Consider the following 14343-nt stretch of genomic DNA (forward strand, 5'->3'; position numbering starts at 1 on the left):
AATCAGATGAACGACAATTTCTTTTTTTTTAGCACGTTTGTTCCGTTATAGAACAGGTTAAGGTCGGAGATCATGCTGCCTAGTCTTCAGTATGATGCGACAATTTTTTTCAATAATCCCTTAGAAAATAATATACCTCATCATTTCTCATCCCTTGGTAGTGCGTTTGATACTGCATCTCTTGACTGTCTTGGCTGGTCAATTTCGCCGGCCTCTGATTGGTCGCCACATCGTTGCCCACTCTCTGATTGGTCGACGCATTTTCAAACTGCTTCTGATTGGCTTGCGCTTCGAATGCTCTATCGTAGGCATTCAACGATTCTGACACTTCCAACGGATTGCTTTCGTGGGTCGTTTTGTGATTGGTCAGCGTTTCGTAGTCCGCTCTCTGATTGGTCGGCGATTCGTAATTCGAATGGTGATTGGTCTCGGGTTGTTTCTGATTAGTCTCGTGTATTGCTTCTTGTGTGTGATTGGTTTGTTCGTAACGGTTTTTGCACGGGCTCGTAGGTTTTGAATTTTTCTGTTCGGACGACGATGCGATCTGGAAATACAAATATGTATAGGTATCTCATTTTGACTAGATAAAACCAACACACTTCTTTCGCTTCCTCCAAATTCATCAATCATCTTAAAAGGGCCAAGTTAACTTGGCCCTTTTTCAGTTCAGGGCTGGTTTGATTGGCGCCCCCTAGCGGTATTCTCATTCATTATTGTTTGGCCATTTTAATAAGTTTACCAGAGGGAGACTTTGTACAAAAGTCGTTTGCTTGGGCACCTCTGTCTCATTCGTGTTTCTACCGTGAAGCAGTTGTGTTTGTATGGCTGTGTTTAGGTTTGAAGGGTGGGGTACAGAGGGATAACACTTTGGGTCTCAGGAATGGCAACGCATGGGGGGTGTCATGGGCGAAACAGTATACTCTGTTATGTCCATGGTACTGCTCATGTCTATAGGCGACGGTTACCACTTTCCATTAGGTGGGCCGTCAGCTTGTTCGCCATTGTAAGTTACTTAAAAAAAATCTTTAATACATAAATTACGTATAAACTAGCGACAACTAGTTTTCAAAATAAAATATAACCCATGTTACTCTCGCTGAATGTGGAAGAAGCGAAAGAGGTCTGTTTGAATCGAAGCATTTGGCGTTCCATTGTTTCTGCCTACCCTAATGGGAGACAGGCGTGATAGATATATATGTATGTATGTTACTCGCTGATAATGTAACTTTTTATAGGTGGAAGAATTTTTATAATTATTTAAATGTATTTTGAGTTATTTTGTTACAAAACAAAAGAAAAACCATTTTTTTTTTCATTTTTTAATATTAGTTTAGAAAAATAAAACAAATATTATAATATCTAGTATGTTAAACTGTGTTTTATTTATTAATACCGTAAAATTAAGAAAAACAATAGTATTAATACAGTTTAAGTATTGTACTGCGCTAACGGGATACGCTGGCGGGGCACCAGTGAAGGGTGATAGATGAGAATGAAAACAGGCCAGTTAGCCCGTCATGATGAATTCATCAGGAATTAACCACGATAGTTTCCAGGGAGAACCGCGAGGAGGTCGATCTGGTTGGGTATATTGCTAGCAATGGGATTCTCAGTCTCCATTACTAAAAATCCCAAATCCGTCAACGCTGGATGTCACAGGCGCTTCAATCGACTTCAAAAAGTGAGTTTTCAATTTAGCTGCATTTTTGTATGTTTATCACCGCATAACGCCGTCAGTTGTAAACCGCTTTGGAAAATTCTTTTTTTATCTGAAAGTATATACTTACAGATTCTTCAAAACACAAATTAATCAAAATCGGTTCAGTAATATAATTTTTAGACCAAATAAACTGGTTTTGTCACAATTGAAGTCGTTTTTTTTTATGAAACACATTTTTATTTATTTATTGAAGAATTTAACAATATAATCTCTATGTGTTTGTGTGTCTGTCTGCGGTGTGTTCGTTACCTTATCTGTCGTGTTCCTCTGGCAAGCGTCGTGTCGGCGACAGTCGCAGCAACATTTGCCGCGACATTCCTCTGTCGGCTGACAGTCGCATTCTAGAAGAATAAATTAATTATTTTTGCAGGGGCTAATCAAAGTGACCGCATCCCACCTGATGGTAGACAGATAGATACTCTTTATTGTTTCCTCCAAAAGATTACAATAGTAAACTTATTATAAATATAAACAATTTCAAGAAATAATTACAGGGAGAAAACAATGGGCGACTTTATCGCTAAGAGCGATCTCTTGCAGCCAACCTTGGTAATGGTAAACAGGTAATGTGATTCAAACGTGAGGGTTGACATTTCCACACTAATACCGTGTTAGCAATCGTCATTTTGACCGTCCACACTTGCGTGGAGAAGGGATCGTTAGTAATGCGAGCTGCCAGTCCCATTGCTAGCAATATACCCTGTCAGAACAACCTCCAAATGGTCTCCTCTGGAAACCATCGTGCTGTATTTCTGGTAGAGTCATCTCAAGGGGCTAAATTATCTGCCTATTTATCACTCACCGTCCGTCACTGGTGCCCCCGCTAGTGTATACTCTTAGCACAGACGGGGTTACCATTCCATTATCATTATTCATTAAACAAACCGCACTAATGCATCTCTTACCAGTGGCAGACTTTGTACAAAAGTCGTTTGCTTGGCCTCTGTCCCATTCGTGTTTCTACCGTGAAGCAGTTGTATTTGCATGGCTGTGTTTCGGTTATTATCGGAATTTACAGGGTACAGAGGAATAACACCCGAGCCCTCAGGAATGGCAACGCATGGGGGGTATCGTGGGCGAAACAGTATACTCTGTTATGTCCACGGTACTGCTCATGTCTATAGGTGACGGTTACCACTTTCCATCAGGTGGGCCGTCAGCTGGTTTGTCATTCTAAGTTGTATAAAAAAAAATCTCTTCATATCGTCATCATCATCATTATCATATCACCCGTTAACTGTTCACTGCTGAACATATATAACACTGGCTCCACCATTCGGAAGATCTTGGTAGAAAAATTGACAACCGGAGTTAAACTTGGAGATGTTTTAAGAGATACGCTGCTGTTCATCCCTCTAACATTAAGTTCCTTTAGTCGCCTCCTACGACACCCACTGGAATGGAAGGGCTGGTCTATTCTATGCCGGGACCTACACAGCACGGGAGTAAATGTGTGGAACTTATCAAATGTGGAATGAGCTCCCTGCCGAGGTTTTCCCAAGAGACTACAGCATGGGGTTCTTCGAAAGGGGGTAAAGAGGTTTCTTCAGGGTCGGCAACGCGCGCGTAATACCTCTGGTATTGCAGGCGTTCATAGGCTACGGTAACCGTTTACCATCAGGTGGGCCGTATGCTTGCCACCTCAGTGGTATAAAAAAAAATAAAAAAAAATTACAAACCATTATCAATGAAAGAATGCTGTTTCTCCAATTTGCCGCGTCGTCCATTCGGATCAACCTGAAACAAAGTGGACAACATGTCCGAATTAAATTCTGTTTATTGGTAGAATATGTTTAGCGTGCCGTGTTTATACTCATGGCCAGATATGGAGATCTTTTTTATGCAACTTAGAATGGCAAACAAGCTGACGGCCCACCTGATGGAAAGTGGTAACCGTCGCTTATAGACATGAGCAGTACCATGGACATAACAGAGTATACTGTTTCGCCCATGATACCTGTCATGCGTTGCCATTCCTAAGGACTCAGGTGTTATTCCTCTGTACCCTGTAAATTCACGCCATATCCCACCCTTCAAACCGAAACACAGTCATGCAAACACAACTGCTTCACGGTAGAAACACGAACGGGACAGAGGTACCCAAGCAATCGACTTTTGTACAAAGTCTCTCTCTGGTGATGGTGATGATGGTGGTATCATACTAGAATGGGTACTACCGAGTATTGTTACTGGTTTACTCTATTTAACTGCTACTGATACATTTTTGGCTAACTCTAGTTTTGAAAATGTATTCCCAAACAGAGTTGACGTCAGGCAGGCGGCCGGTCTTAAAACTATAAGCCAAATCTTTTTGTAATATAGACAAAAAAAACATATTACGTCGACCCCAAACAATAGGGGGAAAAGGGATTGTTAGTAATGGGATCTGATAGCCCCATTACTAGCAATATACCCTCTCAGGTTGACCTCTACGCGATTCCCCCTCATCATGTTTAATTCTTGTCGAATTCATCATGGTGGGCCAACTGACCTGCAATCATTTTCACCTGTCATCTTCCACTGGTGCTTCGTCGGTGTATACCGATAGCGCGGGCGGGGTTACCAATCCATTTTCACCCATTAAAAAAAGGACCCCAAACAATAATTGGGATGAGGGTAGGAAGATGATCATGTTGTAATTGTCAGGGCAAGGTTTCTATGGATGTTTAAAAAACCACATGGAAAGAGTGGAAAAATTACGATTTTAAATAAGGATAATTTAGTATCATTTACTATTTATTAGTACAATGTATTACACAGTAGGTTTATCAATAAGTTTGAATCACATAAGAATTATTCGTACACGAATTATTATCACTGGCAACCTGACATTAAATACATTTATTGTATTTACTTATATATATATATACCTATCGGTATTTTCAATTGTAAAGACATTTTATTTCTTTATCTTTAACTATAACATTATAAGTCGATCGGTACACATGTATGACTGTAACTACTAATGTACTGTCAGTTTTCTCATATTGGGTTTGCTGGAAGAAATCTCTATTGGAGATAAGCTCGCCCTTGTGCACCATTATGTTTGTTTTTACATTTCAATAACCTTTTGTGTACAATAAAGAATAAAAGAATAAAGAATTATTTAATAAACTAGCGGCCGGCTTAGTCCCGGCGTCGCACGGGTGGACATTTTTACATTTTAAAAAGTGACCATTAAGGCTGCACACGCGACGGTAGCTTAAAAATGGAGTAACTTCTCCCGTTTTCCCAACATTTCCTTTCACTGCTCTGCTCCTATTGATCGTACCGTGATGAAAAGTATACTTTAACCTGCCCAGGAGTATGAAGAATAATTGTACCAAGTTTCGTTAAAATCCGTCGAGTAGTTTTTGTTTCTATAACGAACATACAGAGAGACAGACAAAAATTTTACTGATTGCATTTTTGGCATCAGTATCGATCACTAATCACCCGCTGATAGTTATTTTGGAAATATATTTCATGTACAGAATTGACCTCTCTACAGATTTATTATAAGTATAGAAGAAGATAGATTACAAGACGAATTATTTGTTTGACGTCAATAAGTAAATGCGATACAATTGATTTATCCTGCTTGAAATATTTCCTTTTAAAATTACCATGGGAAAAACGAGCACGTATCGAAAGAAAAAGCATATTAAATATATAAAAAATTTTAAATTAATTAAAATCACTGTTTATTATATATATATATATATATATATATATATATCCTGGCCATGGGCGGCGGTAGTCACTTACCATCAGGTGAGCCGCATGCTATATGTATATATATATATAGATTGTAAATACCGTTAGATTACAATCTATCTCGCGGGATTGTAAACTGTCGAAAGATTGTGAATCGTCGCATACTGCGCGAGATACGTTCCGTCTTATGCCATTTCACAATTTGACGGTTTCACTTCGATAGATTATAATGTACCGAAAAATAATACGTCAAATTGTAAGCAGTACGCGACGGTTCACAATCTTTCGACAGTTTACAATCTCGCGAGACAGATTGTAATCTAACGGTGACATATACATATTAATACGTAAAGCAAAAACTTTGTACCCCCTTTTTACTAAAATTGCGCGGACGGAGTTATATAAAATTTGGCACACTTATAGTTTATATAGAGAAGGAGCACCGAACGCTATTTTTTTTTTCAAAATTATACATAAAAAATAGAATAAATCAATAAAAAAAAACATTACACACACTACCATGTATTTGACACACACACTCATATTGTACTCTTTTGTATATTGTTAAAGTCTGCGGTCGAATTGAGAATAGATTAATATTGTTTGCCTTTAACATTACTTGTCCATAGTCTCACTGAATGTCGAACGTGACCATAATACATTCATTTATTACAATTAATGTTATGATCGAATTTCGACCACGGGACGACCATTAATTTGTTATTTTTATATAGAAAATGCTATGTTCTCGAAATTAGAATAAAATTTAACACACTTTTAATGGGAATGACATAATTAATAGAAACTAGACTTGTACTTTTGTCAATCATGAACAAATGATCTTATCTGTGACAATGCTTCGAGCGCTGACAGCTGGCGCTCGCGTCGCAGCTGCTCACGATTAAGGGTAACGGATTGATTCCGAAACTAGTTGAACTTGCTTGATTTAATTACACGTAATTTAAACCGTTAGTTAAAATACACTTCAGTAATACCAACAATTTAGTAAAAACCAATGCGTGAACGCACTTAAACTGCTACTCATCAAAATCACGTACCAGGAAAACATGATTGTGTAGGTATATTACAATAGTGCGATATTATATAATGTAAATATATTAATTCATTAATTGAAATTACATTCTGATTTCAAAACAAAACAACAAATTGCGTATTCAATGAAATAGGTTTATTGTATGAGAGTATCTGTTTCTTTGTGTGTGTATGTATTGTCTCTGTGTCTCTCTCTCTCTCTCTGTCACGATTTCTTTGAAAATAAAATAGCTCGCTGACAATGTAATGTGTGCGTCTCTGCGTGCTTTGTGTGTGTATGTCTGTCTCTGCGTCTCTCTCTCTCTCTCTGCTCTATGTGTGTGTGCGTGTGCGTGTGTGCGTGCGTGCGTATGTACAATATATTGAAATGGAATGAGGATTATTAATTAACGAAATAAAAACTAAAAATTTGCAAATATTTTTTGTCTGATAATTGCGCTAGCTAGATTGATGAGAAAAGTGAAGTGACGACTGGTACTTAGGACCTGACGAATTTAATTTTATTATAAGTTTGTTTGTATTGAGGGATTTTTAAATTTTCAATAAATGTATGCGTTATTAATGATTAGTATAAAAATAATCAATAGGAATTATTAAAAATTGTCTTTGAAAATTAACAAAAAAAAAATGCACTGTTGTCACCTTTTAGTAAAAAACACAATCTCAACCAGCCATTGAGCGGGGGAAAGGGATTGTTAGTAATGGAGTCTGAGAATCCCATTGCTAGCAATATACCCAACCATGTCGACATCGCGGTTCTCCCTGGAAACTATCATGGTAAATTCCTGATGAATTCATCATGATGGGCTAACTGGCCTGTTTTCATTCTCATCTATCACCCTTCACTTGTGCTCCGCCAGCGTATCCCGTTAGCGCAGGTGGGGTTACCATACCATTTTCACCCATCAAAAAAAAAAAAAAAACCAGCCATCGAGTACAATCGTTCACCAGGTAAACATGACTGTGTAGGTGTAATTATAACGTAATACTCGAATTCCAATCTCCGATAGTATTTTCTACATGTTTCCCTGAACGAGTGGTCATTATTAATCTGCAACCACAATTTATTTATAAGCGACGTAATGAGAAAATAAAATTCAGTTTGTTATTGGAGTCCGTCGAGTGCACATCTCTGCAGTGGTACGTACTCAATATAATATTTATTTATTCGCCTATTTTAATTTTAAGGGCCTTTTACCTGCTTCAAGTGTATCAGCCCTATCGTACTTTGAACTGATTTCTTAAAGTTTTATCTACTTTGCTTATAATATTTATTTTCAATCGATTCTAAATAAAAAAAAAACCGACCTATTTATTTATATCAAAATTTCATGGCCATTTTTAATTATTTACCAGAGGGAGACTTTGTAAAAAGGTCGTTTGCTTGGATACCTCTGTTCCATTCGAGTTTCAACCGTGAAGCAGTTGTGTTTGCATGGCTGTGTTTCGGTTCGAAGGGTGGAATATGGCAGTGAATTTACAGGGTACAGAGGAATAACACCTGAGTCCTCAGGAATGGCAACGCATGGGAGGTATCATGGGCGAAACAGTATACCACTTTCCATCAGGTGGGCCGTCAGCTTGTTTGCCATTCTAAGTTGTATAAAAAAATAATAAAAAATAAGTACTGATTACCTTTCTCTTTCAAACACATTCTTAATATTTTTGTATCGCTTTTATTGTTTACATTTTTTTTTTTGCAAATGACAATGGTTTATCGCCACTTAGATCTTATGTTATTTTTTAACCGACTTAAAAAAAAGAGGTTCTCAATTCGGTTGTATCTTTTAAATGTTTCATAATCATCATATCAGCTTTTAACCGTCCACTGCTGAACATAAGCCTACCCCTTGGTGGGGTTTTGCCAGTAGTTGGCACGCTTGGCAGGCGGACTGGCAACTGCAGTTAGGCTTCAGAGATGTTTTAATGGGGACGCTGCTGCCCATCCCTCGCCCTCCCATAGTCGCCTCTTACGACACCCACAGGAAAGGAAGGGGTGGCCTATTCTATGCCGGGACCACACGGACATGCCATTTTAAAATGTTTGCTACCTCATAACTGCGTCAGTTGTAAACCGATTTGAATAACTCTTTTTTATCTAAAAGGATGTATATCTTTTTAGATAAAAAAGAGATATTCTTGTAAATACTTACAGTTTGGTCCCGTAGAAGTTTTCTCAAAACAGTTTCAATCATTTAGTTTTTAAATGAAAATTTTAAATGAAATAACTAGTTTTGGCACAACTGAAGTCGATTTATTTGTGAAACACAATCTTAATTATGTGACGTATGAAGCCGCCATTTTTATTTGCAGAGCCAAAGCTTGTTACGAAGTAATAAATACCGATTTTTATGAAATTTTGTGTGCATATCGGGTAGGTCTGAGAATCGGCCAACATCTATTTTTCTTACCCCTCAATGATAAGGGTGACCCACCCCTAAATTTTTTCTTATTTTTATGTTTTTTTTTATTTTTGTTTTATTATAATTTAGCATTGAAAAATACAAAAGTATATATATATATATATATATATATATACACGAATATCTTGTCGTTCATCTGTGTGTTTTATCATGGGTTATTTTTAAATCAATATTATTTAGAGGTCTTTTCCTATAAGGATATATCAGCCCAATAACCAATAACCTGACTTTAGTTAGTATTTGTTTATTTTTGTATTTGTTTTACTAAAAATATAATTCAACAACATATGAAAGAGGGCATTAACCCTTCTTTGCATATTTTTTTTTTATTGGTAAATATAATTCATGTTCAAAGTTAAAGGAAAAATGGTTAAAAAAATTAATTTGACAGCTATGTTTTGTTTTTTTTTTTTGCAATGGACATTAAAAAGGTATCTAGACACGGCCAACTCAAAGTGAACATGTTCTTTTATATAATTTTTAGGCATTCAATGTTATGATGGAGATTTCCATCATTATGCAAGGAAGGGTTTACTCCTGTAACCAAGGTTTTTTCATACCTACCGTGTGAATTAGGGACTTCGCACTATAATGTAACAATGAGTGAAATAAAGATTTATTATTATTACTACTTTGGTCAGTTTTAACAAAAAAAAAAAAAAAATGAAGTAACAAAGACTTATTTTGTTAGTCAAACATAAAATGCGGGATTCGCCCGCATGCGTCAGTTTATAAAGCGCCATATGTATCTATTAAATTAGGACACGACCAACCCGTGTAGTAAATTTTATTCAAATCGATTCAGCCATTTAACCTTGATTAACAAACATCTTTACAAACTTTTATATTTATGATAAATTAATGTAATAAATAAAATAAATTTATAAAACTTTATTTTCAGTTTCGACACGAAATTACACTAATAGAAGAATATAAAAGCAGAGGAGTAACCAAACAAAAGAGTAACAGAACAGAGAAGTAACCAAACAAAGGAGTAACAGAACAGAGAAGTAATCAAACAGGGCAGTAACCAAACAAAGGAGTAACAGAACAGAGAAGTAATCAAACAGGCCAGTAACCAAACAAAGGAGTAACAGAACAGAGAAGTAATCAAACAGGCCAGTAACCAAACAAAGGAGTAACAGAACAGAGAAGTAATCAAACAGGGCAGTAACCAAACAAAGGAGCAACAGAACAGAGAAGTAATCAAACAGGGCAGTAACCATACAAAGGAGCAACAGAACAGAGAAGTAATCAAACAGGGCAGTAACCATACAAAGGAGTAACAGAACAGAGAAGTAATCAAACATGTCTGGAAACAATGAAGAGAAAACGTTGGACAAAAACACTGACGTCGCGAGTCCAAATTCAATCGAAACCGCGGAGAAACCTTCCTCTGATCAAAAGAACGGAATTTTAGTTACGTACAATTGTCCGTCGGACAACGTAGCGGCAGCTGGCGTTTGTTGGCCTACTTATGACTTTGATAAGGACGAAAATGCACAGGAATAAAGTTGAAACTCCTTATGGAATGTATATACATTTATTGCTCGGGTCCGCTCTGTTTTAAAGAGTATTTTGGGGTGTTCAAGTATAATAAAACTGTATAGAATGGGCCACCCCTTCCTTCCCGTGGGTGTCGTAAGATGCGACTAAGGGAAAGCGAAGGATTGACAGTAGCGTTCCTCTTAAAACAACACGAAAGCCCAACTGCGACTGGATTGGACGAACACCTTATGAGTAAGGCTGATATGGTATGACATTGTAGTCATTAGGCATAACCGATATTGAATAGAATAGAATAGAAACATTGATTGCCAGTATACTTACAATATAAAATATAAATAACATATACAAAAAGTGTCCCACACCCGGCAAAGGGAACCGGCTCAGCGGATGCTGTGAGTGTCCCAGCGCAATGTGAACAGATGCACAGCGCTGGTTTTCAGCCAGTCCCTCTCTTAACAAAACAACCAAAGTGCAGGGTACCACTGTACATTACTTTTTACAAGAATTATTTCTCGATACTAATTAAAAAAAATATTGGCTCCTCTGGGCATTGACGAAGGAAAGAAAGGTCATCGTTGAATTCAAAATCACACATAATGAGTAGGGATTATATTTATATTATTATATGTATCACATCTCCCATATTTAGAACTAACAAAATTTTCCTCCCACCAAATTGTTTATAATTGCTCCTCTCCATCCAACAGTTGCCGGCAAGAGATCGCTCTTAGCGATAAGGTCGCCCATTGTTTTCTCACTGTGATTATTTCTTGTAATTGTTTGTATATATATAAGTTTACTATTGTTATCTTTTGGAGGAAACAATAAAGAGTATCTATCTATAAATTAATATTTTATATTAATCGCTCGGTGGAGACGCCCTCTCCCTCTGTGTGACACTATACTGTACTACTACAAGACTGTCTTATCATTGCTCTGTAAATCTTATTATATCTATTTAAAGTAAAAAAAAAAAAAACTGATAAATATATTAATTACCGGAGTATTTATTTATTTATACTTTATTGACCACATTACAAAAAAAAAATGTCTGGTACAAAAGGAGGACTTAATACTATATAGCATTCTCTCGCAGTCAACCTTTGGCAAAAGAGAAATTTTATTATGCGGTGAAAAAAATTACAACACATACAATAGAGAACTATTGCACATTATGATGAATACATTAAACAAATATTATATAAATATACAAATATATAATAAAAATACATACATACAAATATAAATATACATATATAAATATACCTATATACTTATAGATTATATACGATAACACAAATAAACAACGACAGAGATCAAGAGTGATGATGGTGAAGATGATGAACTGCTTTCACAGCTTTTTCAAAAGATATTCGTAGACTTTTCTATTAACTGGTCTTTATTAATGTTGTATCAAACGCTAAGTTATATAAAAAAAAAAAAAAACTTATATTAATTTTAATATTTATATTTTGTAAAATAATATAATAAAAGGGTTTTTTTGGGGATAATTTCAATTTATTTCTGCTTTCCTGACTACCTATATCCGGCGGCTTCGCACTTTGAATGAAAGAAAGAGAGAAATATTTATTTATTGCTTAATTTCTTATATAATTATAAGTAAGTATATTTTTAAAAGGGGACTTTTTAATTATTTGTTGAGTCAACAAAACTAGCTCTATTTACAGGTTACTCAATAGTTATTATATCTCTTAATAGTAGTTTTCAATAAGTTCAAATTAAAACAAACAAAAGATTTTGAAGAGACATTTGTTTATACATACATTCATACATATCTGTCACGCCTGTCTCCCATTAGGGTAGGCAGAAACAACGGAACGTCAAATGCTTCGATTCAACCAAACCTCTTTCGCTTCCTCCACATCCATCAATCTTTTCATACACGTTCGCCGGTTACGGGTACTTTTAATTTGGGCCTTCTTCAGCACGTGGCCTATTTGGTCGACATACGTCCGTCTAGGGCGGCCCCTACCGACATCTCCATTCATTCTTGCTCGATAAATCTCTTTCGTAGTTCTTCTTGCATCCATCCTTTCCAAATGGCCAAACCAACGCAACATTCCTTTTTCGATTTTTGTCACTACATCGTCTTTCAATCCACACTTCTCTCTAATCACACTGTTTCTTACTCTATCTATACTCTATCTACATATTAATATGTGAAGCAAAAACTTTGTACCCCTTTTTACGAAAATTGCGCGGACGGAGGAGTATGGAATTTGGCACATTTATAGTCTATAAAGAGAAGGAGTGCAGAATGATAATATTTTTTAAAAAATTATGCATTAAAATACATTAAATGAATAAAAAAAAACATTACACACACACCATGTATTTGACACACACACTCATATTGTACTCTTTTGTTTATTGTTAAAGTCTGCGGTCGAATTGAGAATAGATTAATATTGTTTGCCTTTAACATTACTTGTCCATAGTCTCACTGAATGTCGAACGTGACCATAATACATTCATTCATTACTATATATGTTATGGTCGAATTTCGACCACGGGACGACCACTAGTTAAATTGAACTTTGTTTGTATTTCTATTAAGTTCAAATTAAAACAAAGATTGTGAAGAGACATTTGTTTATACAATTGCAATATTTCACACGTGTGGCGCGAATTCCATATGTTTTCAATACAATATTTCGTCTATTTTGGAATGACCCTGACGCTACGTCTGCTTTGTGCTCATATTGAATAATAGCCGTTTCCCGCGGCGTCGCCCGCTTCCAACTATGCTAAGAGTGTAGCATACTTATAAAATTATATATTTCATTTATTTTGTAATAACACGCAGACAAGCGTAAATATTTTATATATATACGAGGTCTGTCCGGAAAGTTCGTATAAAAGTGTTCTGGAATGCGAGAAGAGGAGTGGGGAGGCCAGGTAAGCGCAGGACCCCTTCCTTATGTCCCTAACAATGCTTCAGTTCTGGTCTGACCGCCGTGCGGTGCGAACTGGCTTGTCACGCCATCTGTGAAGTTACCTCTTAACGAAACCCCGTCGGCATGGAGCCCGCTTCCGTTGAAGAAATTGAATTGATTCGAATTTGATGTCGAATTAAAATCCCAAAGCAAAGAGTGGAAGACATCCGGGGAACCACGAACAAAAAAATCAAGAAAATCCCGCTCAAATGTCAAGACAATGTTGATTGTTTTTTTCGATATTGTCCATCAAGAATTCGTCCCTCCAGGCCAGACAGTTGATGGAAAATTCTACGTCGATGTGCTCAGACGCCTCAAAGCTCGTGTGGCACGAGTTCGTCCAGAATTGGCGCGAGAGGGGCGTTGGATTCTTCACCACGACAATGCCCCTGCCCACACCTCTCTTGTTGTCCGTGAGTTTTTGAGTAAAAATTCCATTACGGTGACCGAACACCCCCCTATTCGCCGGATTTGGCCCCGTGTGACTTCTTCTTGTTCCCAAAAACCAAATTGGTACTTCGGGGGCGGCATTTGGGGGACATAAATGAGATAAAAAAAGCTACGACGGGGCAGCTGAGAAACCTACAACCAGAGGACTTTCAAGGAGCCTTCTCACAGTGGAAACGGCGTTGGCACAAGTGCATTATGTCACAGGGGGAGTACTTTGAAGGGGATAAAATTGATATATTGTAAAATAAAATTTTTAAAAAACTTTTATACGTACTTTCCGGACAAACCTCGTATGTAATACGGTCGGTCGCGCACGCAGCTTGTTTGTTGTACCTATGCGCGCGCAGGACGCGCAGGCGCTCGGCGACTACGGGTTGCGCGCGCAGGCCGCGCATGCGTATATGCAAAGAATTTTGTTGTTGGCGCCACGGCACCTACATATCGTCTTTATATTATACCTTTTTTATATTTTCTATTGTTCTCCTTCTGTACTTGTATTTATACTTTTAAGAATTATTGTATTAATAAACGTTTA

At 36.9% G+C, this 14343-nt stretch overlaps 1 protein-coding gene and 1 long non-coding RNA gene across 2 annotated transcripts in view; one reads left to right on the forward strand and one right to left on the reverse strand.

Moving 5' to 3' along the window:
* The window catches only part of LOC113517863 (uncharacterized), a 94344-nt gene that overhangs the window by 11739 nt on the left and 68262 nt on the right, over positions 1–14343 (reverse strand). The window contains exons 18-20 of the mRNA XM_052898355.1: positions 3400–3457; positions 1970–2061; positions 137–544 (exon numbers count right to left, since the gene is read on the reverse strand). Of these exons, the coding sequence (XP_052754315.1) occupies positions 137–544; positions 1970–2061; positions 3400–3457 (558 nt within the window). The remainder of the gene's footprint in view (positions 1–136; positions 545–1969; positions 2062–3399; positions 3458–14343) is intronic.
* Positions 7527–10172, forward strand: LOC116413322 (uncharacterized). Its single transcript, XR_004224062.2, has 2 exons — positions 7527–7609; positions 9794–10172. It is a non-coding gene; the product is annotated as an uncharacterized LOC116413322 (long non-coding RNA).

The sequence above is a fragment of the Galleria mellonella genome, unplaced genomic scaffold (genome assembly GCF_026898425.1).
Source record: "Galleria mellonella isolate WM207_F2 unplaced genomic scaffold, CSIRO_AGI_GalMel_v1 utg424, whole genome shotgun sequence".
NCBI classification, from domain to species: Eukaryota; Metazoa; Arthropoda; class Insecta; order Lepidoptera; family Pyralidae; genus Galleria; species Galleria mellonella.